The following is a 22,607-nucleotide window of genomic DNA, read 5'->3' on the forward strand; positions in this document are numbered from 1 at the left end:
AATAAATAAGTTCAGAATTAATTAACATTCAGAATTAATAAATAAGAACAACTGCCTGCTGACTTGACACTGTTTGCCTTCGTGTGTGAGCGCTGCAGCCAGTCTGTCTCTGGTTTCCTTCCCTGTGGCCGGGCTGAGCCTGCGCAGGGTTTGCACAGCTCCCGTGCATGCCTGCTCGGAGGAGGCATGCACGGGGGGAGGCATGCTCTGACAGCCCTCGCCTCACGGCGCCGCACACGGGGCAGCGATGCAGTGCAGCAGCCCCGTGGCAGCGATGCAGTGCAGCAGCTCCGTGGTAGCGATGCAATGGAGCAGCCCCGTGGCAGCGATGCAGTGCAGCAGCCCCGTGGCAGCGATGCAGTGCAGCAGCCTGGTGTAAACACGCACCCCTGCAGGGCTGCAGCGCTGTGCTCCGCAGCTCCGTGCCTCCAAACAGGGCTGCCCACTGAGGGAAGCCCCGGGCCCGAGAGAGGGAATGCGGTGCGGGAAACAGCTCCTGCCTGACCCAGAGCAGGAGAAATGGCCCCGGGCTAACAGACTGACTGAGAAGGAAGCATGAACATTTTGAGTCATTCTGCCTTGGTGAAGCATCCCTCTTCCCTAGGGTGGAGGTACAGCAGACAGCTGCGAGTCCTGCAAAAGACTTGTTCTTTTAGAGGTGGAATCAACAGATGTATAAATGAGAGAGGCCTGTAGTAACAGCAGTTAATCAAATTTAGCGCTACCACATACCAAAGACAATATATAGCCCTTAACATGATTCTTGCTCTAAAAATAGTAAGCATTTGTGGCATCTATAAGTGCTGTTTATTTGTTTACAATGGGCCTTACAATAAAAACCTCCACAAAAACAAAAAGCTTGAGTCAGCACATCAGCTGTTATCTCTTTAGCCTGATACATTCACAATGATTTTTATGGAAGAAAACATTGTGCCAAACCACTACTGCTCCTCTGTTTCTGACGGGTAATGCAATATACAGTGAAATCCTGTCCCTTCCTGGTGATAGTTTTCTAGGTCTCTACTAAATATCACAACTGTTATTAAAAGAGAGGAAAATTCTGTATAATGAATCCTTAAGCAAATAAGAAGATATTATGAACAAAAATTGTGCCTAAAAGCATGAAGATAATAGATTCATATAAAAATCTCATGCTCAATATTTTTATTGAAGGAGGAAAGAGGGATCACAAAATTTGTGCCTGTAGAAGGAAGAGGGCCGTGAGTAACAACTAAATAATGCATGTACTTTGGTTTAATTAAAAGTAAACACTGTATCCTCAGCAGTCTTCTGCAGTAACCTATTCTAACATAGCTCAGCAGCTACACACCCCCTTCTGCCCCAAACCACTCCGAACAGCTGTACTGACAGAGCTCTTCTCTCCTCTGACCTATCTCCTCCTTTGGTGGAAGAAAACCAAAGGCAATGCAGTGAACAACTTCATTTTGAATTTAACATTTCTGTTGCAGCAATTTAATGCTGTGATTTTACAATCCTCAGAAAACAAAAACTGAAACACTTGAAAAATATAGAATGGTGATGTACTACTCTAATCACAGAGGTCCCAAGTACAGCTCGTTATGATCACAAATATCACTTGGATTAAAACCTGTCTCTAACCTGCCGTACACTTCACGTCAAAATGACAAAAACATTTTCCTTTTGCATTCATTATGTCTGAGTCAAAAAAAGATTAAATGGAAAATGGGAATTAGCTAACAAATTGTTGGCTAAATCTTGTACCATATACCAATATTATGCTTCCAAATGCTTTTTTTTTTTTTTTTTTTTTTTTTTTTTTTTTTTTTTTTTTTCCCCCCAGATAAATACTGAGATATATTTTCCTATCTCCTTATGTATCTCCCTATTGGTTGGGGTCTCTAATATAAGCCTATTCTCTACCCAGTTACCAACTATGTATTAGAGAATTAACCACAACTGTTAAGGTCACATCAGGTCAACTTTAAAGTGATAAAACCTTAATGGAGTGGATCAAGAACGTAAGAAAATCTCTTATTTTTTCTAATTTTGTTTTTGACATCTCTGGAGAAATACTTTAAAGTTCGCTAAGAAATACTTATCCAAATATACTGATCTTTTCATATTATTTCAACCATAGGTAGTTGAATTCTAAATCCAATTGATATAATATTTTAAAAAATAAATCATATTAAATAAATCATGCTGTGGATCTTAGAAGTATTCTGCAAATTTGCAATCCTAATACATATGAATGTTATTAATCCCAGGAGGTTTTAAACAAAAAGAAACTTGTGTTGCTGTGTTTGTTAACATATTTAATAATTTATGATATAATAAATTACCCCTCTTTTGTTTATTAAGTCTTAGCTAAAAGCTGGCTAGAAAACCAGTTGCTCTAATCTCTCTAATCTCAACCAGTGATTTTGTTGCCTCAGTATCTAACTAGCGGAGTTCTTCTAGCTAATACTTTTGGCATTTTAAGGTGTTATGCTCTTATAGCTATTTTGTACAAGAACTTTAAAACCAGTAAAAATATTAGGGAGATGATATTTTAGTTCTGCAAAAAGAAATAGTACTTTTGGGGGAAAAAAGTTTCTCTTTGGAAAGAGCATATTTCACCTCTTAGCTTTCATCCTGCCAACCTTTCTTTCCTTCTCTAGTTCCCCTGTTTCTCTTAAAATCCCCCAGGATGTCACTAGAGATATTTCTAAAATGTGACTTTGGTTATGATGTGTTAATGTCTCTTAAAATCCACAGCTTATTTCTTAACAAAATCTGTCTTTTCCCAGTGGAGGTTAGATGTCTACTATTGACCACATCCTTTTTGTTTTTCCAAACCAAAAGCACAAATGATGGAGTTAAATTCTGGTCTGTTTGGGTTTTTTTTAAATGTCACCATTAACCCCTTGCTATTCTTATTAGTAAAAACACACAAATTATGGAAATGGACTGACCTCTTAATGGATTCTTTTTTTTTTTCAAAATCCCCATAACGTTTTTCATAGGCTCATTCCTTTCCCTCTGTGTCAATGCTTTTGTTTCAACATTAGTGCTAAGCACTTTCATTTGCTATATTGACATTTCTATTTTTTTGTCTTACAGTAATCACATTTGTCCTGTCTTTCATTTCACCTTATTTATCCTATTACATTGCCTGTCTCAATGCTCAAAATCTTCAAGTATTTCTTCTATCTCACAAGTAATACTTTTGCAGAAATCCTTCAGCACAGACCTTCTACTTTCCACCAGCTAAGCCCTTCTTATTTCCCTTGTGCAAATCTCTTAATTAAAACCATATACAGCCCACGTAACTCAGTACAGAACCACGTTATTCTCGCTCTATAGATACCTGGTGCAGGACAGTTGGGCTGTTGTTACGTGCAGGAGCACAACCTGCTAGGAAGTTGGGAAAGGAGATGGGAGTGAAGGAGAAGGTGAGTGGGTAAGTAACCCACAACCTACTTGGTGGTGCCGAGCCATGGGACACAAGGCAGCGGGCAGAAACTGAGGCACAGAAAGTTCCAGCTGAACGGAGGAAGAACTTTCTTACTGTGCAGGGAGCGAGCACTGGAGCAGAGAGGGCGTGGAGTGCCCCTCACTGGAGATACTCCAGAACCATCCAGATGCAATCCTGTGCCATGTGCTCAGGGATGACCCTGGCTGAGCTGGGAGGGTGGACCAGATGACCCTGCTGTGGTTCCTTCCAGGCTGACCTGTTCTGTGTCCCTCAGACTTCGAGAGTGGGAACAGGCTCATGGGTGACCGTGAGGAGAAATGCAGCAAAATCAAATTGTGTGTGGGTGAGGGACAAAAATAACGGATGTATTCAAACAAGCGGTGGAGGACAAGGCTAAAACCAGGCAGCAATCACAGAAATATGTGCATTGGAAATGCAGAGGGGCAACAGCACCAAGGAGCTGTATAGAGGGTGGCACAGTCACCCTCATGCCACAAACAGGAGTTTAATGCACTGAAATGAGGGGATGCTGGCAGGACAACGTGTAGCAAGGCCAGCAGGGGTGCAATAAATACTTGTTACACTAACAACTGCAATGGCCCCTCAGCCCTTTTCTGCTGCCCCTCACGGCGGCAGCCCAGCCATGCCGGTGCCAGCTGCTCCGTGCGCACGGGCCTGTCCGCGCTGGGGCCCTGACACGGCCGGAGGGGAGGAGAGAGGGCAGGAGGAGGGAAGGAGCGAGGGCGGGCGGCCGCCGGTTGCCCGGGCGAAGGCGACGCCACAGCGGCCTCGGCGCGGACAAAATGTCGGCGATCGGCGCGGCCCGGCGGGGCGGGGACCTGCCCGGGGTAAGGCGGCGGCTCGGGCTGGGCTCACTCGGGGCAGCGGGGCCGTGCCGAGCCCCGCCCGCCCCGCTCACTATCGCATCCTCCCCGCAGGTGCGGAGAGCGGCCGGCAGCCCCCAGGCGCTGGCGGGGCCCGGCGCGCTGAGCGGAGCATGGCTGGCCAAGGAAGAGCAGTACAAGTAAGGAGGCCCTGGCCCGCCGGGAGCAGCGCACAGCCGGTGCCCTGTGCCCGGGTGCCGCGGCTCCGTCCCCGCAGAGGGCGGATGGCACCGCCCGAGCCCGCGGGACAGCGCCCAGCGCCGCTGGACACCGCCGCCTCAGGCAGGCTCTAGGCCTGGACATGAGGTCCTTCTGCACTTCGACCATCGACTTTAGTTCTAAATTATAACTATATAAAAGCTTAAGCGTGTTAAAAACAGCTTAAAAGTTGTAAAGGTTTTAAATGGACGCCCTGTCCCTGTTGTCCAGCCCCTGTGAACGTGAGGGTGCACAGAGAGCCCCGTGTCAGACCCTGCAGTCCCAGCACCAGGGGCTGTATGTGAAAATACAGGAACACCTCACTGCCATAACCTGTACATCCATACAGCAACACACCTTTAAATACATGATAATCCATAATACAACAATGTAGTTGTACGTGAGTCCTACCCTGCTGCTGGGTATACTGAAAGGAAGTACTGCTAAGCATGGAAAACCTGTTGGAAATAAAGACATACAATGTGTATCAAGATATGGCATGTCTAAAACCAAACATATCCTTCACCTCTCACAGTTACAGTCTAAACCTTGCTGTGTAATGGGTATACATGTTTTATTACTATTGATTTGGCTGAAACACAGGAAATTGTTGAAATGTAATTTTTTAATACCTTGAAGTGCATTTCAGCATTCCTTTGTAGGAATCATTAAAATTTCACTTATTCAGGCAAAAATACTGTCACACTCACATTTATTCCTTTTAAATCTTTCAGAAACTCAGTGACAAAAATTTCTTACTCTTTCAGGCGACTGAATGCAGAATTAGAAGCCAAAACAGAAAAACTGGTGCGTCAGGCTGAAGAACTAATGGTGAGTAGGTTATGCAGACTGTAACATAATTTAGTCTGGGTTGAGACTGCACACAGGGTTGAGCTTCAAAAGAAATTTAGACCCTGACTACTGAAAGCATGTTGCTTTCAAATGCAAGGTAATTTAATTTATTTCTTTTCAAAGTTGTAAACTTATACTAAAAACACATTCAAAAATAATTTCTATGTAATTTCATCAGTCAGGTATTCACACAGCTGTACCTACAGCATTTCTGCAGATACATACATAAAACCACATTAAAAATTTGTTTAGTTGTTTAAGAAAAGTATCTGTAGGTGGTTTTATGCCTTAAATACTAAAAATTAGTATTTGAAAACCAGATACTGTTACAGTAACCTCCTAGTGAAATAGGATCTACATTGTTCAAGCTGAAAGAGTTACAAAGAATAAGCAACATACATAGAAAACATGAAGTTAGTAAGAAGGAAACTTTCTCAAAACAGAAAAAGTTGCTGCTTATTATCAGTGTTATCATTTAACACTGGTGTTGCTGTGTACCAGATAGAGTCAAGACTTTATATGAAAGTTGGACAAATTAATAAAAAGGGAACAGGGCAAGTATGGTTTATACCCAAAACAGTTTGCAGAAGGTGTTCTGAATATTAGAAATATTCATTATAATTATACTCATTCAGATAAACAAATTACTAAGTCTTCTGGAAAGCTCTATTTGTATGTACTTTTCCTACTGTTGAAACTTCAATTTTGTGGGCTGTGAAAACATATTCTTCTCTTGAGCAGTGACAAGCTGAGCCTAAATGCTTGGCATTTGAACAGGAGCAGATGAAACAGCCAAAATAGCATCTAGTCTCTTTCCTTTAGAAAATAGCAACAACAAAACCACTGTTTTTTTCTTCTCTAAATATAGCAGAAGATGAAATATTCTTAGGGTACTTAATATACCACATGGCACTGCCTGATTGCAGAGATATACATTTAACAACAAAACAGCAGTGTCATTTTCATTTTTAGACATCTTTTTCCTGTGTTTCAAAAGTTCTTTTCCACAGTAGGCTATAGTTTCCATTCTTTTCCATAGCAGACTGTAGTTTTCTTGTGATTTGTGATTTACAAATAAGTAATTCATCTTTAATGGATTATATTCTCCCAAAATCAACTACTTTTTTTTTTCTTTTTTTAATGAAGAAAGGCCAGCAGAAGATACTATCTCAGCCAGTTTCAGTACAGAGTAAGTCACCTGAAGATGACAGACAGAGGTATGTGCTTTACAGCTCTGTGTATAATGGGTGGGGACCCTCACACTGATCCTGCTCACCTTGTGTCCTAATCATGCTCCTGTTTTATCTATCTTTGCTGCATACTGCACTGGGGGAGTCTTAATTTTTTTCCTTACTTAAAAAAAAAAAAAAGTGATTCTAAGCAAATGTTGTTCCTTGTTATTTCAAGGAAGGCGTAATTTTGCTGGAATGTTCTATGTAAGATATTAAAAAGTGCTGACCTTTGTAAAAGAGCAAGGTAAGGTCACAGGATTCTTTGCAGTACCAAACAGCAGGCACTTGGCAGTGGACAGTTTTGAACAGTTTAGCCGACAAAGTGAAGGAATAGATATAGGTTCGCATTTAACTTGGTCTAAACGTTCCTGGGACAGGAAATGCTTAATGAAAACACAAAACCCTGAGACAGGCAAACACTGAGCTGCCACCCTCTGGAATGTGGATACCATTGCAGTGCTGGGGCCCGCATGCCTTTGGCCCGCATGATCACAGCCTGAGTGTCCAAAGCCCTCAGCTCACAGTGGGGACACGGCTGTATTCCTTAGTCATTCAGGGGCATTATTATTTCCTGAGTTGTTCAAGGGCCTGTATATTGGTAATGTGGGAAATGGGTGGATTTAAGATAGACTAATACACAGTTTATCAAGGATCTGGTCTGTGGGTTCCTAAACTTATGATGCCGCTAAACTGGATAAGAAAGATACAGGAACAGACAACAAAATGCTTCAAATGTTAAGATGCAGTTGGGAAACTTTTCAAATAGTGTATATGAAAGTCTGATAAAGTTGATTGAATAGTTACTTTTGTGTAGAATAGAAGCAAAGTCACGGAGTTTTTCTGAAAGTAAAAGGGGTTTTCAGTACACAAAAAGGTGTGACAGCAAATCAGCTTCTGTCATAGAAGCCTGACTACCAGCAGAAGTTTCCTATTACAATTAAAATTATTCCTGACATATTTTAAAGCCATAGCTGAGGGAGTGAGGGGCAAGAAACCTAATGTGTTATCAGTCAGTATAATCAGGCTTTTTAAACAAATTCTAGATCTCACTTTAGTTTTATATTTTTTAGATGTATTTTGAACATTAGACAGAGAATTTTTGAGAACTTCAAACTGGACTTGAGTTTCAGGGCTGTTTTATTAAGTAATGTGATTGGAAGATTCAGCCCCACAAAGGGAATTATTAGCTTTGATGGTACGCATTAGAAATAAATGGAAGTGTTCAAAGAATTAACAAAAAGAAACAAAATTGCATGTCAGAGTATTAGCTGACCTACCAATTACTAATATAAATTAAAGCACCTTAAAACAAGCACAGCCTGGTAAACATAGTGTTCCAGTAAATATTTACATGACAGAAGATTGGAAATCCCATGCTGTAGTGAAAAAAATTAGAAATGTGTGCTAGGAATTAGGCACACCGATTATCCATTAGTGAACATTGAGGCCATTCAATTAGATTAGTTCCAAGTATTTAATATTTAATTAAAAATTCTTTTCTTTCTGAATTGTGCAAGCAGGCCTTAAATCTAAAGGAAGCATTTGAGATATTTTTGAAATTTCTATTTATTTCTTTAAGGAGAGTTAACACTAAAGCAACTGGAAAAAGGGAAGGAACTGAAGCAAAGAAAGAGGTGGTATTCAGGGGAAAAAAATGACAGGTTGAAAGGAAAAAACAAATCAGTAAGCAAAGCAGAAAAAAGACAACAAATATTTAAGTCACTCTCTAAGTCAGCGTATATTTTAAATGGAGTTGTTGCTGACTTCTTGCAGCATATTGTCTGCAGGGCAATTTGAATTACTTAGCAACAAAGCAGCTCCGGTGCGAGCGCACTGCAATGAGCTTTTGTTTACACTTTCCCTCTCCAGCCATCGCCCGGCTGGCGGCGCTGGGCAGGGCCGCGCATGGGCGGCCGCGGGCCCGGGGGGAGCGGGAACGGCCGGCCCTGTCCCCCGCCGCCGGCCCCGTCCCCCGCCGCCCGCCCCGTCCCCCGCCGCCGGCCCCGTCCCCCGCCGCCCGCCCCGTCCCCCGCCGCCGGCCCCGTCCCCCGCCGCCCGGCCTCGGGCTGCTCGTGTGTGCGCCTCGGCGGGATTTACACAGTCCTTTCACCGACCGCACAGCCACACAACTGGAGAGGGGGCTTTCAAAATGGGGTGGCATGGATGGGCAGCAGGAAAGAACCATTAGGGTTAAACAGTTGAGAATGTGAGAGAGACAATGCGGTTGGGGTTTTTGCTTTGCTTTGTTCGTGTTTGGGTTTTTTTCTGTTTTGTTTTGGTTTTTTTAAGGCGACCCTAAGACAACAGATACAGTAGGAACAAATTATTGAGGGAAAGAACATAATTGTTTCCTTGAGTGTAGAGCGTATTGTATTTTCATATTTTTCAGAATCACATGTAACTGCTATTTCTGTGGCAGCAAATCCTCACCTTCTGCATGCTCCTAGAGCTAGCCAATAGGGAGGAAGCTTGAGGAAAATAGGGTAAACAGACAAAAACTAATCATCCTATTCTTGAAGTCTGTTGCCAGCCACACACAGATGATTTTTCCAGGTTTTTGTGTTGGTTGGGGTTTTTTTGTTGGGCTTTTTTTTTGTTGCTGTGGGGTTTTTGTTGTTGTTGGGTGGGGGGGGGGGGTGGGGTTGGGATTAATAAAATACTGAGCTTTGTGCAGATAATTCTTGTTGATGAATGTCTGTGAAAATTTTAAAGGCAATATCTAAACATTTGCTCAAATCAGCCTGGCAAAAAAATTAAGTGACTTGATGAGCCAGAAATTTAAATTTTATTCAAAATCTTTTATAAGCCAGCATTTTAATTGAAGTAAAAAATTTATAAGTGGTAGTTTAAAAATAACCTTTCGTTGCAATAATATACATTCACATAACTAATTTGAAAGCAAAATTATATCTGTATATCTATCTGACAAGGAATTTGACCTGAATAGTACACAGCATGCTAAAACTTCCTGCCTGATTTCAGAAGATTTGAAAAATAATAATTTAACTTGATATTCAGTTACTAAGAAGCACAGTTGTCAGCCCAAAAAGCAGATAAGAAAGCTGCTTTTTTAATGCTTGGTTTTATTCCCCATCTGTAAAATGGATACCATATTTATAATACTTATTTCAGAGAAAATCCTATGAGGTTTAATTTATAAATTGCTCCACCTCATATTCCTCTGACAGTCCCTGTTTATTGACCTGACAGCTGTCAGTCTGATCCTGCTAGGACAGGTGGAGCTACCTCCTCAGAGTGAGGTATAACCTCACTGGTTATAATTTCTCTTTGTTTGTGTGAGCCCAGGGGGTTTGTGTCACGTAGGTGTCACCCAGTGAGCTGCTGGCAGTCTCTGGTTCTGGATTGTGCTGGGGAAGCTGTAACTCTGCCTCCTGGCTGAGTACTCGCTGGTACAGGGAATCACTGATCTAACCAGGCAGCAGCCTGAATTCCAGGAGACAAGATCAGGCTTCTGCTACAGGAGTACGTTGTGTTAGATACCAGAGACTCACCAGGTGATTTGGGTTGCAGATGAGGTAGACTGGGCCTCATGAATGAGGTCAATGAGACTCGATGAGTCCGTGAGTGAGACTTGAATTCATGTTTGAACTCAGCATATGTTCCCACCTTAGGTACAGAGTTTATTCTAGACATATGAAATGCTATTCTCCTGATTCTGACATGGGAGTTTTATTTTAACTGCAAAGTGTTTACATTATTATAGATCACTATACATCAGTGAATTTTTCCTTTTTTTTTTTCTTTAATGCAGAGATCCACTCTGTCCCGAAGTTTCATCTCTCACACACTCACTTGCAAAGGTACCAAAACAATCCTGGTTAAATTCTTTTCTAGCATAATTTCAAAAACATAATGACTTGTGGTTTTGAGGCTAGACTGGTGGTGCCAAAGGGAATGGGATGCCCAAAGCAGTGCTACAGGGACAATGTTACCAGGGCTCCTCAGTGCCACTGGTGGTCAGGTGCACTTACATAATTTTTAGTTTAATTTTTGTGTTCTGTTTTCTCTTCAGCACTGAGAGAAATGTTCATTGTTTTGAAAATCAAATTAAGAATTCCAAGTGAAAAATATTAGATCATAATTAATTTCTTGCTTTCTTCCCTCCCTCACCTGTATAATACTAAAGGCAGTACTAGTGTCTTCTAGATATTAAACAAGTAGTCAGAGTAACTGAATTTAGAAAATATAATGGAAAAATGAAATTAGGAACAATCTCAATAGAATCTAACTACAACTGTATTTAAACTTTCATGAGGTGAGCTGAAGCTTCTAAAATCCTATCTGCAGTTATTTATCAGAATACAGTAGAAAACCCTCTTAATTTTTTAAGAATATTTGGGTGAAAGTAACAGAAATGTTGTTAAATCTTGCTTCAATGGGGACTTTTTAAGATTAAAATAATGCATAAAATACTATATTTTTGAAGGTATGATGACAGTCCAATAATTAATACCTTGATAAAAGCTCAGAGCCTTGCTTGTACATAGATTTATTATGAGTATGTGTGGAAGAACTCCCACAAGCTAATGACTATTGGGTGCATTACAATTAGGGCATATAGACATAAAAGTTGCAAGCTAAAGATGACTGCAAATAAAATTGAGAAGTCATTTTGAAAGCATACTTTCAAAACTATCCTTGAGTATGAATATATGAAGAGGGAAAAAACCCATTAGAAAACTAGAAAAAAATTATTTCAATAATAATAATATCTCACTAATTTCTGAAAAAACTTTCAGGTAGAAAACAAGAAGAAATTTCCTTCTGTGCCCACAGCTCAGAACAGACCATACTCTGCAAGTAAGGGGAAAAGAACAACTTCAAGGTATATGAAACATCTCATTTGGTCTGTCATGAAATCTTTTAGATGCTATTTTTGTCTGTTGAGTTATTTTGTAGATGTATGCTTTTATATTTATACAAATGAATGTATCAAACTTCTGGTCCTCCTCAATCAGCTCCACCATGGCTATCTCTGTTTACTTGCACCAAAATGATGTGTGACATATGTGATTATTATTGCAGCAATGAAACTGTTGCTTTGTGCTTTAGCTCTTCTCAAGGCTGACACCTGAATTCTGTAAACTCCCTCAGTGAAAGGAAGCCCAGTGAGCAAAAATAGAGCACCTGAGGCAACCTGGGCCAGCCCATTGGGTGCTCCAGCCTGATTTGTGATCAGACTGGTGCTGGGAAACGAGGGCTTGAAGGGCCTGCTCTGTTGTAGTGAATCTTGGGCTCACAGGACAAGGGGAGCAGTGATACAACACAGATGACAGGGGCTCCCAGCTGAGAAGCTTCAGCTCTGTAGGGAGCAAATTCAAGGTTGTAAAACCAAGAAATGGACAAAGAGAGAAGAGTCTAAAAATCCTTAAGATCCTGGGAGCAAATTAAAAGTGCCATGAATTATGGCATAATAGCAAAATAGGATGAAAATTGTCTGCAAGGTGGCAGGATGTGGAACTGACCGAGGCCAGGGCTGTCTTACAGGAGTTGGGAATCCCTGGAGGCTCTTCAGACCTCCCTTGGGCAGTTCAGGGGAGGTTGCCATGCTGGCACCCCATCATGAGGCTTGGAATTGTGCAGATACAGAACCAATCCAAAAGTTGTGGGAGAAAGTTAGGAGCTAGGAGGAGTCTGGAGACTGGAATGAGGATATATTGGAATAAAAACTTAGGAGCATCAGATCCTGTGAGAACTAAGCTCACCTTTCTATAGGAGAAAGCTGAGGAGATAGCCTGTGTAGCTGATATGTTACCCTGTGTTCTGGTTTTATGAAAATACTGACATGCATCTTCTAGCATTAGTGACGTTTCCTAGGCTGGGCATAATGATGCAGAAATTGTTGTAAGATAGGAATACAGCCAGGGCAACAGAGTTCTACAGGATAATGTGGGGAGTGGAAAGAGCAGAAATTACAGCAGAGGATAGAGGATCACCCCAGGACAGCACCCAAAGCCAATGAACATTCCTCTCCTTTGCTTTACTCCGATTTAGCTACGGATTTGTTGAATGAGAAGACCATGCCAGAATCTTCTCAGTTGCAAATTGTAGTGGTTTCTCTGCCTTCTACATTATAGTATGTAAAATCCTGTAATTATTTATGTGGAATGTGGTAAAGGTATCTTAACAGAAAGCAAATGAGAAATTGCCATCAGTGCATCTTTCATATGAATGCAGGTAATTAAATTGCATTAGGTAAATAACTACACTCTTAAAAACAGCAAATACAAAAAATATTTTACAAAAATATGATGTATTATAAATTTAAAATCTAGGGTTTTCATTTTTTTAGTTCAAAAATAAGAAACATGGAAGTACAGAGTGCTGATGGTGTTGCAGTACTGGAAGATTGCATAGGTTTTTCTTTAACAAAAACAATAAGCAAAGTTGAAGAAAAACTAAAGAAAGGAGTCTTACCAGACTGTCAAGATGATGATATTATTCCAAGGGTTGGAAATGAAATGGGAGCAGGTAAGTTTCCTTCCATGCTTAGTACCTTTATTCTTGCTTCATGTCTGTTAGAAATGGGTTTTCCTGGGGAGAGAAAAAAGGAGCTTCTGTAAAAATTACAGGGAAAATTCTAAAGCTCTTAACTTAAAGGAAAAGGGAAATAAGATTTTTCCTCTTTGCATAGTCCTAGAGGAAGATCAGGTCACATATGAATGTTTATGTGGAAAAGTGAATTTTTATCTTCCTTTCCACCTTTGTAGCAAGTTATTTGGATGGTTACATATGTTGAAAAAGTGCATAACATTTGATTCATTTCACTGGGGAAACAGAAGCACAGGATGCTAAGCTTGTATTTCCAAAAAGATGAGCCTCCAGTCTTTGCACAGACCCTGTCTTTAGAGGCAAAAGCCTTTCCTCAGGCCAGTGCTGTGGATTTCAGCAAGTGGCTGAAACAAGGTAGTGTTTCAGCTACAGTGCTTGAATTAGAATTCTCCAGATACTTTCCCACTCCAAATGGTGTGTTTATGTCTGTCCTAGAAACAGAACAGGGGAGGGATTGCAGCATTTGCCATCAAAGCTAAAGGCATGACACACATCTGTGGTTTTGGCTCTGGTGTGATAAAAGTGAGTTTTTGTGGTTCCTTACAATGCTGAAGTGAGCATGAAGTCAGAGATTCGCTGCAGTAGCTGGAAGTGCCCGAGCCCTCTCCTTTTAATCTAACAGCTTGATGTCAACAAGCATGCCAACACAGAAATAGCTTGGTTTCTAACCTCATGTAATTCTATGCACATCTTCTGTTACCAAGTCTCCCATAACAGATCCTCAGATAACTTTTCTACAGTTTTCTTCCTGAATGAAAAAGAAATTGCTTTGGCTTGCATTGGAAACTTACACCAAATTAATTCAAGGCAACTCAAGAAGAGTTATTACTGGTGCCTTGTAATCAGGGACCAAGGGCACGTATTGGAGTATTGAGGATTGTTTCTGTAATAATAAATGAAATAAAAGTCCTGTGGATTGATTTTTGTATTTGAATTTGATATTGACTGTTTCAAACACTCTGAACGCCTCCTTAATGTGGTAAATAAGCTATTGCAGAGCATTCCAGCAGTGTGAGACACTCAGAGCATTTAGGGTGTTCACAGGGAAGCAGGCCCTGTCACAGAGAGGGCTCAGTGGCAATGTCCATAATGGATTTCTTAGGCATGTGTGCCTGTGCCCGGCTATTGAGGCCAAAGTACTGACAAGGTTCTGTAGCATTTTCCTTTCCCTGAGCTTCTTCCAGCACTCTTCCTGGAATTGGATTCCCTGTCTTCATTTCATGATCACAGATTACCACAGTAGAGCCGTTTTTCTGCCAACACAGTAGCTTAGACATTATTTTAGTCTGGGACCGGTTTGGGGGATTATAATTTGACTCTGTGCAATAATAGAAGCACACAGACACAGAGAAAGCTGAACATGAAGCTCTATTTTATCTAATACACCCTTACACCTAGGAATAAAATACCTGAATGTATTGTTGCACATCATGTTAACCTTCATCTTAGCTCAGGAATTCAAGAAATCAGTTCTTTCTTGTAGGGCATTAGAGTGTCTCCAATGTCCTTTTCTTGTTTACCAGACCCTAAATCATTGGTAACTTTATAGCCTAAGACCATCCTATGAAGTGATACTCCCCCTTTTCAGCCTCATCAGGTGCTTAAAATTGACCAGCTGGGAAGCTGATAGTTTAGTTATCTTTACCCCTTGTCAGAATTCAGATTTGGATCATGGGCACCTCCCAAGACTGATCTGGTTCTAGTTGTGCACTTGCATTTTCACAAGTTTGCCCTACAATATAGTTTTGTTGACTTCAAACTCAAGAAGTGCTGCCATGTACAGCATGGTATAATGCAAGTTTTCAGTAAGTTTGAATTTTGAGCATTTTGAGTCTTATATTTTAAAGATGTCAAGTTCAGTCATTAAAAGGAAAAAATCTATACAAAGCTTACTTAAGAATGAGAAACCTGCAAACACTTTTTTAGAAATCTCTTTAGAAATCTGCCTATTTCTTTTCAATAATTATAAACAATGTTATGTGGTTTTAAATACAATAACATGAAAGTGAGTTCTTGCATGAGTTTTGGTTCTTTTCTGCATTGAATAGTGAGTACTTGTGTATATTAAATGTAACTTTTTATGTTCACAGAAGCTCAAATCAGATTTCTTAAGGCAAAGTTACGTGTGACACAGGAAGATCTGGCAAATGTAGTGTTTGAGTGCAGGAAAAAGGTAAGAGATGAATTTTTTTTATCTGAAAATCAAATAGTTTTCTCTTTAACAAATAATCCCAAAACAGAACTCTCTCAACTTTTCTTTTTCAAATTTTAAGATTAAAAATTCTATTTTTTTTTTAAATACCATACGAATTTAGAGTCAGGGGTGGTAATTTCTGTATAAGTGTGATCTTGGGCTAAAAGCTTGTAAAATGCACTTTATGGAAAGTAGAGCCACTGGGAATGAAGACATGCCCCAGCTGTAGGGCCATGGATGTGCTGCAAAGTCTCAAACCATCAATGCTGGGAGGGTGAGCAGAGCCTGAGAAAAAGGAGGAAGAAACAGCAGTGAAATGCAGATTGTGGAGTACAGAGAGGAGAGTAGTGCCCAGAGCTGGCTGCTGGGACGAGATGGATGTTTAGAGTAGAAGGAGGAATAGAACAGCTTGAGAAATAGAAAATCTTGAGAAATACAGTCAGGTGCTTTTGGTGTCGTATGTGGGTCAAAGTGTGGAAAGAGCTTCCATTTTAAGTGGAATACTGTAACCAAAACAGAAATTAGGCTTTCTCTGTTCTCAAGAGTACAATTGATGCACAGGACAATATTTGGAATGACACACTTGGGCAGATCAGAGTGAACTTAGGGCATTGTGAAGCTACACTGATATTTCACTGTCAGAATGTACAGGTGAGTTTTATGATCTGCACTGCCTGGCAGTATATTTAAAAGTGATACTCAAACAGCTCTTGAACTATTAAAAACCTTGGTAGTTCATATCTATCTGCCACAGACATCACTTCTTATTCATGTATTTATAATCAAGAAAGGTTTTTGAACTAACTTTCCATTTTACATAACTGGATTATTTTTATTTGTGGTCTCTCAACTTCAGAATGCTTTTTTCCACCTATTCCCCAGCCCAAATGTGATGATGACATTAAGAACATATGGCAAAACACCTATATATTTTCTTACAAAATTTTAATTTAGCATTAAGGAGCAGGATGAAAATAAATTAGATTTTTTGAGATAAGTATATGAACAAATTCTTTAGAAGTAATTAGATGTTGATATTTCGTATCTCTATTCTATTTTTATCAACACAGGTGCTTCTGCCTTTCAATACTTCTATGCTGTGATCAGAAGAAAGTTGGTACTTTAGATTTTAAAGACATTTTCATTTTCAAATCAAATATAATTTTGTCAGTAGCTGTTTAACTTCATCATTCCATGCCAAAATAACTGCAGAATTCAGTTACAGTAGCAGATGACAGAAGACAACCTTGTACTTATTCTTGTCCTGCTCCTTTAGCGCTTTGTATGTAAATGTATCATTTTGGGTTCTGGTTTCTCTGGTGTGAAAATAACTTTATTACATTCAGAAGGTCACAAAAATTTCATTTTGGTAAAGCGTTGAGGTAGATTCTGGGTTTGGTTCCAATTCACAGTTCAATTGTTATAAGGAAGCAGTAAATGTATTTAAATGTAAAGAGGTAGGAGTTTCTGAGGTGCATGAAGTCATGAGAAGCTTAGGATAAAGCACACAGATTTCCCAGGTGGGAAGCTGGTATTCCAAAGGACTGGGAGAACAGCAGAGAGAGACTTTTTTCACAGAAATTCCATTTCTGTATGTGCCTTGATTTCTTTTTCTTAAAGAAAAGCAGTGCATAATGTGTGTCTGAAATAATCTACATTAGAATTCACTTACAATGTTTGAAAGGTTATAAAAGAAAAATGCCTTGAATTATAATGCTTAATGTGGGATGTAATTGCCAGTAGGTCATGAGTCTAAGATGGGACTCGCTTCATGTTAAGAGAATCTTAAATTTGAATACTTGATGTATCCCGGATCATTAGCTTGCTTTTAAGTTAAAACCAGATCATCTCCTAAAACATAATGGAGTGGTTTATCAGTAATTATATTCTCTGCTTTTCCCCATAATTTTTCCTAACATGTGCATTTAGCTATTCTCACAAAAATATCTATGTGCCACTGTTAGTCATTTAATTCTATAACATTTTGATTATTTTCAAAACCTTTGAGCTATGAGAAATGTTTGACATACTGCTACAAGACAGTTTCAAGTAAAAGACTGCAGAAAATTAAATGAGGAAAGTGTTACTGGTTTTAAAAGTATTTTCTTGGTAAAACGGTGTTTTGTTTTCTTGGTCTTAGTTGTTGCTGTTTCTAAATCTACAGCACATATATTCTTATTGCCTTTTATTTACAAGACATTATTACTGCATTACCCTCCTGCTTCCTTGCAATAATTTAGTTGGGGTTTTTTGCTTATTACTGCCATACAGGATGATGAAAATCAGAATTTAGAAACTCGGCTTAAAGATACTGAAGAGGAAAACTCAAGATTGCAACGAACAATCAGCCTGCAGCAGTCTCAGACTGAGAAATACAAAGTGTTGTCACAAGAAGCAAACAAAAAAGCTGAAGGGTTACAACAAGAGGTCACTGCACTAGAAAAGGTATTGCAGATATTAGTCTCATTTATCTCAAAAAAGGGAAAAAACCCACATCAAATTACCCTCTGTTGCTTGATGGATTGATAGAGCCATGTCTGAAGATGTGTTTAGTGTTTCAATGTCTGTTAATTTATAAATTGTGTTTTTAAATGGCCCAATTTTTTTTAACAAAGAAATGATCTATTTTCCTAACTGCTTTTCTTCTGCTTCTACAATCATATATTTCTGTGTTTTAAAATTAAGTTCCTATGTAAAAGACACACAAAAGACAAAACTACCTTTTCAGAAACTGCTGTCAAATTTAAAAGGGAATCCTGAAAAGTACAAGGAAATTCTATTGTGGGGTTTTAATTATAATTTTTAATTTTTTTTTAATTTTAGATTTTTAAAGAATTGAGCACATAGAACAATTAGTCAGAAACGAGGCAGTCTGAGGGCCGCCTCATTATCAATAAGCCCCCTCTCAACCTTGAGTTGGTTAAAAGAATCTTTCTGTGCCTGTTACTAAAAATTTGATATTCTAAAGAAAAAGTCTATTTCTTTTTCATAAAACACAAGGTGTGCTCTTTCTGCCAGAATTGTTTATTTCTTTGACTTTGTATGTTATCTATATTCCCTAATCTTTAGTCTCATTATTCTGCTCCTCAGCTTGGTCTCTTTCTCTCATTTCCCCACTTCCAGCACTATGAAATCCTGTCAGCAGAGGCAAGAGACAACTTCTTAGATTGGTGCCATAACACTCAGTGAACTATTTTCTGCCAGGTGAAATAGTTACCACCCCCAGCAATCCTCAGCAGGCTGCTTTAACTTCTTGGTGGTAATTGCATGTAGTAACCTCTGGGGCAAAGAGGTGAAAGGAGCAGCTGGGAACATGAGCCACCATTCCAAAATCTGCCACACAGTAGGCATAGTGATATTTTTTTCTCTTTTTCTGAGTGATCACATAAGGTTTTGCAGTCAGTCCTGTGGTCTTATATGATCAGCTTCGCAATTACTCCAAGAGAAGCATAAAAAGATAGAAATGAGAAAGATCCTTTTTCAAGATTTCAAAGGAGAAGGGGATGTTTTAACTGTAGAATTGTCTTTGAGACAGATTCTATCTGCAGGCCATAGAAGTTCACAGACTTTTCAGCTTTCAAGGGTGAGCCTTTTTGTGTGTTGTTGATACAGGATTCATTAGAGCACCATTATTCATGATGTTTTTATTTGGTTTATCCTTTGCTTCTTGAATAGGAATTGGAGAATCTAAAGCGTGCCCAAAAGCAGGCTGCAGCCACTCAGAGTGCAACAGAGGTTCGTTTAAACAGGGCCTTGGAAGAAGTGGAAAAATATAAAGTGGAGCTGAATAAGCTGAAGCAAAGCAACAAGGTACTATGGCTTAGGAAAACAATTTCCAGTCTGTAAGCGCTCAGTAATCAGAGATAAAAAGCTTGATGGGCTTTGGAAGCTTCGTATCTCTTACAGGCAGCTCCCAAAGGCCTCAATGTTATCTTAGAGGATACTACTGCAAACCTCTGCAGGAAGAAGAAATGTACAGAATGAAGTTAAAGCCTTTGTGATTTTCCTCATTTGTGTAAAAAATGAGACATGTTTAGAAAGAGAGAGTACACATACACACCTAACACATACAAAGGCAAATCACTGCTCTTATTGCCAAGATTTTCTTTTCTTTTTTAAGCTTTAATATTGGGAGTATTTTGATTAATTGCATTTCTTTTCTGAAGTATCATGTGTAGCTACTGTTTGTCATTTCCTTATGTAATGCCAGGTTTCATTGGTTAAAGCACCATTTTCATCATTAATAAATTTCTCCTTTTCTTCCCTTGGTAGGATGCAGCTAACCAAGAACTCAAAACGATCGAAGAGTTAAAAACAGAAAACAAGAAACTGCAGAAACAAAAAGGAGAGCTAATTACTGGTTTTAAAAAGCAATTAAAGTTAATTGATATTTTGAAGAGACAAAAGGTAAGGAATAGATTGTGGATGTATTTCAGCTAACAACCTCTAGCTAAATGTGTCTGCTGTCCAGTAAAGTAATCCTGAAAACTGAGTTTACATGGAAGGAAATTAAAATGAGAGGACTGTATATTAAGAGATACTGCCCAAATCAAATGAGTTTCCACTTAAAATACTTGGGATGTGTGCAGTCATTTCCATCAGTTTTCTCTCTGAGGCTGCACGAGACATGTAGAGCTATGGGCTGGACAGGACCTTAACACCACACAGTGGGTCACCTCCAAGTGCTTCCTCTGCTGAAGCTCACGAGATTCGTTTTGGGCTGGAGTCAGTGCCCTTCTTGCATTCTCAAATCCAAGCTGTAAGACAGCTAAAGCAAGCAATGTATGGTGGCTTGTTGAGCAGAACCCTCTTTAAGAAGGGCCAGCCTTAGAGATAAGAAAGCAGAACATTTTATTTACCCATTGTGTACTCAGTGATCACCAGACATTTAGTAAACACTTTTGAAGCTGTTGAGCCCCTAGAGGAAGAATAGTTCTGTACGAAGTGGCAACTTCAGGGTGCAAAATACACACACTTATCCTAAGAACTGGGACTTGCAATATGAAACTACACCCTTGAATGTGGAATAGCTCCCCAGCACAGGGCAAAGGAGGACAGGTAAGTGGAATAAGAGGAAGTGGGGCTGCTTATCTATTCCAGTGCAAGAGAATTTTTCTGGCACTAACAGGATGCAGAGGAGATCCTGGGGATTCATCTAACAGCAGCAGTGCTAGCTTAGCCTTCAGCTGGCCCTTCTAGCTCTGCAAGTTTATTTTGAGAATGAAAACTACATAGCATTCACTCAAAATGTGTTCTTCCAGATGAGGTATTTCATTGTCCTCTGGAAAATGAATTCACTGAAATGGGTGTCACAGAGCAGCATTTCTGTTTGACTGGGAACCAAAGCCACGGTCTCAGACAAATGTCACTAACTGCTTCAAATACATTTTTAAACAATTACAAATGCTGTATCAGAACTGCAGATAGGACAGAAAGCCACTCACCTTTTCTTACAAAAAGTGTTACTCACAAAAGAAGGGTGCTGTGGGTTGTCCTTTCTGAAGAGACTGTGACTGGAGGAACATGGAAGAGAGTGGGGCTAACCCTGCCCCTTGCAGCTTCTGGCAGAAGGCACTGGGGAAGGGCAGCTGAAGCTCACATGTGCTCAGTATTCAGAGGCAGTGGAAGGCCTTCAAATCTGCTTCAAACAGGCCTTTTGTTGAGTGATTTAGAAAAACCTGATCTAGGCTATTTGTGTAGTATTTGTGTGGCAGGTTCAGATGCACAGAGCAGACAAAGTCTGAAGAATGACAGGGTAATGGCTTTGTAGTAGCTTTAATGTTAAATTGTATATTGATCAGCTTGAAAGATCATGGACCAGTTTTCTTACATGTGTTCTTCAGCAGTCACAAGAGTTGTCAGACTTTCAGGAATTTCTGTGCTTTATTAAAACCCATAAAATATCTCAGCCAGGATTTTGTAATGGTCATTCACAGTATTTTACCTTCTGCTCTCATTCTTTTTTTAGATGCACATTGAAGCTGCCAAGATGCTTTCTTTTACTGAAGAGGAATTCATGAAAGCTCTTGAGTGGGGAAATTATTGATCCCATTAAATAACTTCTGTTTGAAAGATGAGTCAGATGGGACATTATTTTGAGACTGTATATGAGTCCTTGTTAATAGTTAATAGTTGATTTTGTTGATTATGCTTATCTTTAAATAGTTTAACTTTTGTAAGCCTGATAGCTTCTGTTGTAATATCATATGAAACACAAATTTCTACTCCATTGTCAAGGCCAGACTGCCCACTCTGTAAGGAGCACAGACCATGCAAAAAATATTCCAGCAAGTGAACTTTGTTATCAGTTTGCTCTGTTCAAGCATTTAAAACTGTACCTTACCTATGGTAATATTCGGGCCAAGGAAGTCAGGATTTAGTCTCCAAAAACTCCTTGTTGCAACAGAAATAAACTAACCAGTGATCCAGTTGAGAAGAAAATGTCATGTCCTTTTTAAAACACGTGGTTGGAAAATTGGCCTTGTCTGTTCTCTGTAACAGATCTCCCCTCAAAGCTAGCTGGTGTGGCATCTAATTTAAGCACCAACAGCTCTTTTATAGAAATGACCATAACTTGTTTTAGCCATTCCATCTTAGCCCCTGGCTGGCGTAACCATACCTGAGAGTTGCACTTCATTGCCCAGACAGACTGCACAGTCCCATGGACCTGTATTGTGTAAAACTGCTCCTTCAGTCAAGGTGAAAGTGTTAAATCTTTCCTGGCCATCAGCTACTTCTTCAGGATACAGGCAGGAGCAATGACTCCATATTCACAGGTGCTCTACAAGCATTACATTCTTAAAATTTTCATTAGTCATCATTGTAATCAATAACTAGAAAACAGATTCAGGGTAGATGAGCTGAGCCTATTGTGTGTACATTAATGAATAGGAGCAACACAAGCCTGTGCTGCCTGTATGAACCCCTGCCAGACCTCAGCTATTTCAATGGATTCCTCCCTCAGAGTAAGTGAGTAAGAACAGGGGACAAAAGTAGTCAGTTTATGCACTGCAAGAAAGGTATAAACAGTACTTGTGACCTCAGAATGGCACAACATCTCTGCTTAGATCCTACCACTGAAGTACCTCAGACCTACCTCGTGGAGATGAGACACTACATTGGGATGGGGATTGCAGCAGTGTAATAATGCCAGTGCAGCCACATCTTCCCCGAACTCGTGCATTAGGAGAATCCTTTAATCCACACTGGAATACACATGCTAGGTGAGGTTTCTG

General features: G+C 39.8%; 1 protein-coding gene across 2 annotated transcripts; it reads left to right on the forward strand.

Moving 5' to 3' along the window:
• Positions 1–4,135: 4,135 nt before the first annotated feature.
• Positions 4,136–22,513, forward strand: TEX9 (testis expressed 9). 2 transcript variants are annotated; one of them, XM_063412394.1, is made up of 12 exons: positions 4,136–4,287; positions 4,378–4,463; positions 5,289–5,352; positions 6,520–6,590; positions 10,378–10,426; positions 11,366–11,451; positions 12,919–13,097; positions 15,269–15,351; positions 17,644–17,817; positions 19,048–19,182; positions 19,645–19,779; positions 21,341–22,513. In XM_063412394.1, the coding sequence occupies exons 1-12, from the start codon at positions 4,243–4,245 to the stop codon at positions 21,416–21,418; spliced, it is 1,185 nt and encodes a 394-aa protein (XP_063268464.1). In that variant the 5' UTR covers positions 4,136–4,242; the 3' UTR covers positions 21,419–22,513. The 2 variants fall into 2 exon arrangements, with proteins under 2 accessions (XP_063268464.1, XP_063268463.1); XM_063412393.1 differs by lacking the exons at positions 4,136–4,287; positions 4,378–4,463; positions 5,289–5,352; positions 6,520–6,590 and adding an exon at positions 8,300–8,811.
• Positions 22,514–22,607: the final 94 nt, after the last annotated feature.

Source organism: Prinia subflava, chromosome 15 (genome assembly GCF_021018805.1).
Source record: "Prinia subflava isolate CZ2003 ecotype Zambia chromosome 15, Cam_Psub_1.2, whole genome shotgun sequence".
NCBI classification, from domain to species: Eukaryota; Metazoa; Chordata; class Aves; order Passeriformes; family Cisticolidae; genus Prinia; species Prinia subflava.

Coding starts and splice junctions, on each gene's coding strand:
- TEX9 (XM_063412393.1), top strand. CDS start 8,444: ATGAGCTTTTGTTTACACTTTCCCTCTCCAGCCATCGCCCGGCTGGCG. Junction 19,183..19,644: donor AGCTGAAGCAAAGCAACAAG/GTACTATGGCTT, acceptor TTCCCTTGGTAG/GATGCAGCTAACCAAGAACT. Junction 19,780..21,340: donor ATATTTTGAAGAGACAAAAG/GTAAGGAATAGA, acceptor TTCTTTTTTTAG/ATGCACATTGAAGCTGCCAA.